The sequence below is a fragment of the Narcine bancroftii genome, chromosome 5 (assembly GCF_036971445.1).
Source record: "Narcine bancroftii isolate sNarBan1 chromosome 5, sNarBan1.hap1, whole genome shotgun sequence".
NCBI lineage: Eukaryota > Metazoa > Chordata > Chondrichthyes > Torpediniformes > Narcinidae > Narcine > Narcine bancroftii.
The window spans coordinates 213470568-213474481 of record NC_091473.1 but is presented as its reverse complement, the minus strand read 5'-3'; the positions used below and the strand labels follow the sequence as shown (position 1 = coordinate 213474481).

The 3914-nt window shown below is 41.3% G+C and overlaps 1 protein-coding gene across 1 annotated transcript; it reads left to right on the top strand.

Annotated features, from left to right (window-relative positions):
- Nucleotides 1-1304: 1304 nt before the first annotated feature.
- LOC138765514 (G-protein coupled receptor 15-like) lies at nucleotides 1305-2372 on the top strand. Its single transcript, XM_069942542.1, has one exon. It carries the CDS (start codon nucleotides 1305-1307, stop codon nucleotides 2370-2372), a length of 1068 nt encoding a protein of 355 aa, XP_069798643.1.
- Nucleotides 2373-3914: the final 1542 nt, after the last annotated feature.

Genomic DNA, 3914 nt, shown 5'->3' with positions numbered 1-3914 from the left:
GGCCGAAAAAGCGTTACTGTGCTGCATGTTTAAATTTATATTCGACATTTCTTTATCCATATATCAGGTGTTGTAGGATTGGAGGGTAGCTCGTGCTTTGCCTTTGTTTTTAAAAAAGGGTAGAGAAATTAAATAGGGCTGTGAGCATGACGTAAAATATTGAAAGGATTTCTAAGAGATCGGACATAAAAATATTTGGACTGATTAATGAGAGTCAACATGGATTTGTGCGTGTTAGGTCATTTTTAACCGATCGTGTCGGGTTTTTAACAGGAAGCTACAGGAAGATTGATAAAGGAAATGGTGTGGGTGTCGTCCACATCGACTTCGGTAAGACCTTTCACAAGGTCCCGCATTGGAGGTTACTCGGTGTTCATGGTGATGTCGTCAATTGGAGTAGTCACCGGCTGTACGGAAGAAGTCAGAGTGGTAATGGATGGTGGTCTCTCTGCGTGGACGACTGTGATCAGTGCAGTGGCTGAAGGATCGATGTGCTGTTTCTCAACCAAATCAATAATTTGCATGATAATGTTGGGAATTGGATCAGCAAGTTTGCAGATGACACAAAGAGTGGAGGTATAGTACACACCGATGACCAGTTTCACAGTTTGCATGGGATCTGGACCAGCTGGGAAAAGTGAGTTCCAAAGTGGCAGATGGATTTTAATGCAGACAGCTGTGAGGTGATGCACTTGGAGGGACAAACGAAGATCGGACATTTTTCGGTAAACTGCGTGAGGTGGAAAAGAGGGATCTAGGGATATAGATATATAATTCCCTGAAAGTAGCGGAAAGGGAAGATCGGATCATAAAGAGAGCTCTGGTGCAATGGCCTTCATAACCATAACAATGAGTATAGGATTTGAACGTCCTGATGAAGCTACAAGAGACAATGATGTGAACACATATGGTGTATTGTGGGCAGTTCGGACACCTTGCTACAGGTTTTATATCAATAAAATTGAAAAGATGCAGCGGAAATTTACAAGGATGTTACCAGGACCTGAAGAATTGAGTTACAGGGGAAGTTTATTCTCTGGAGCATAAACAAAAAATGAGGGGAGATTTGATAGAGTTATACGTATTTATAATGTGTAGAAATGAAAACAGCCTTATCCCACTGAGGATGTAAGATAAAAATCGGAGGCCATGTAAAATGTGAACAGTTTAAAGGCAGCATTAAGTGAAACCTCTTAGGCAGAGAGTAGAGGGAGTGTGTAAAGAGTTGCAAGCTGAATTCAGTGAATGCGGGCTCGGTGCTGACATTTAAGAAAACTTGGACATTTATATGGAAGGAGGATGGTATGGAGGGATATTCGGGAGTGCAGGCTAGTGGGACCAGGCAGAATAATACTAAGGCACAGACTAGAAAGGCCGAAAAACCTCGTGGTGTTCAAGGGTTCTGTGGTTCCATGCTGCGCGGTTTGTCTACCTGGCCCACTCACCCCGTGTTCCTTTTTCTTGCAGCGAACTTTCTGACAATCGTGATCCTCTCCCGAGGAAGGTGCGGACTTTCCAAGTGTATCTCCGCCTACATGATGACCATGGCAGTGGCGGATTTCACGGTGATCGTCATCAACGTCATACTTTATGAAATTATGATCCCTCGCTTGTTAAACACATTCCTACACCACACTAATTTCCTTATAGCCATGATGTATGTGTTGGCGATCACTTTGGAATTGTCGCAGTGGTCCACAGTCGCGTTCACTGTTGACCGATATGTTGCGATATGTTGTCAGAAGCTTAAACCAAAGTACTGCAGAGTGAAAACTTTAAGCATTCTCGCACCAATAATTCTGATTCTGCTTTGTGTGGAAAACATCCCCTTGTTGTTTGCATTTGAACCTCGACAAATAATTGGCACCGTTTCCTGGGGAACACGCCCGATACTGGACGTCCTCGCCTCGCCAGCGTTTGTTGCGTTCATTCGAGTGAAATCCATTCAAAGTTTATTCATTGTTTTTGGTTTAATGTTCCTGTTTAATGGGTTGACGATCAGACATATCTTGTTGGTCAGCAAAGCACGAAGGGCATTCCGGAGTTACAAGAGTGGGAATGCCCATGACAGGGAAATGGAGAGCAGAAAACGGTCCATCGTCTTGTTGTTCAGTGTATCGGCCAGCTTCACGCTGCTCTGGCTGCCGGTGACTGTAACCTACTTTATCACTAGCTTCACCATGTACGTTAATCGCGACTATTTCTCTCCCGCACAAATCGCCGTTCACGTTGGGACTCTGCTCGTGAACCTGAGCTCATGTACAAACACGTTCATATATGCGGCGACCCAGTCAAAATTTAAGGAGGAGTTAAAGACCTTGAAAGCATTTCCTTGCTCATTTATTATGAAATTGGCCAGGAAAAAATGCTAATCACACCAAATATTCTTAATTTAAGTAGAATTCATTCCTTACGCGTGGCCCGCTTCAAATATGTCCCTGTCCACGTTATCGTAATAATCCGGAATGTTCTTGTGGACACGAGTAAGATTCAAAAATGATTAAATCTCTGCATTTAAAGATTATACCTTAATGTCAGATTTTCTTCATCACCTTAATTTACCTTCGTTTTCTCAGGACTGTCGTACAAGCCTAAAAGCTCCTATGTCTCAGGAGGAAATATTATTAGATATTTCCTCATTACAATTTGGTAAATCCCCAGGACCAGATGGATATCCTGTTGAATTTTATAAATCTTTCTCCAAATGGCTTATACCTCGTTTAAGTTCTGTGATTGTCGGTTCATTTAAAGTCGGGAAGCTTCCATCAATTTTTAATGAGGCTTATGTATGTTTTATTTTGAAAAAAGGGAAGGACCCTGCTGAATGTACATCCAATAGACCTATTTCATTCCAAAACGTAGATATGAATAATTGTCTAAATTTCTGGTCCATAAATTAGAGAATATTTTTACCATTAATTGCTGATACGGACCAAACTGGTTTTATTAAAAATTGTTACACTTATTATTTCAGAGAATGTTGACAGGATTTCAAGGTTTGAGTTACAGGGAAAGGTTGTGCAGACTGGGGATTTTTCCTCTGGAGCGTAGAAGATTGAGGGGGGACTTGATAGAGGTGTTTAAGATTTTAAAAGGGACAGACAGAGTAAATGTGGATAGGCTTTTTCAATTAAGAAAGGGGGAGATTCAAACTAGAGGGCATGGTTTAAGATTGAAGGGGGAAAATTATAAGGGGAACAAGAGGGGAAATTTCTTTACGCAAAGGGTGGTGGGGATGTGGAATGAGCTTCCGGCAGACGTAGCTGAGGTGGGATCATTGGTTACATTTAAGGATAGACTGGATAGTTACATGGAGAGGAGAGGACTGGAGGGGTATGGACCGGGTGCTGGTCAGTGGGTCTAGGAGGGTGGGGATTTGTTACGGCATGGACTAGTAGAGCCGAACTGGCCTGTTCTGTGCTGTAAGTGGTTATATGGTTATAATGGTTATTATAATATATACATCGATTGTTGAATATCTTATATTGACTTTCTGCTGTTGATACAGAATGTGTTCTTTCATTAGATGGCAAGAAGACTAATAATCATGTGGAATGGGACAACATGTTTGCAATTTTGGCCTAGATTTTATTAAGTGGTTAAATGATTATATTTAAGTCCTCCAGCTTCAATTCTCACTTTATCAAGGAACTCGACAAGGTTGCTCTTTAAGTCCTTTGCTGTTTGACTTGGTTTGACTTACTCTGCGTGCGAGTAGAGATTTCACTGGGATAATAAGGATGGTGTTAAACAGAAAGTTTCCTTACATGTGGATGATCATTTGTCTTTTATTGCAATTCCTCAGGTTTCTATACCAAATATATTAACCTTATTTGCCCATATTGGCTGGTTTTCTGGCTACAAATTAAATCTGCACGCGAGTGATTTATTACCCTTAAAGGGAACCTTTTTCA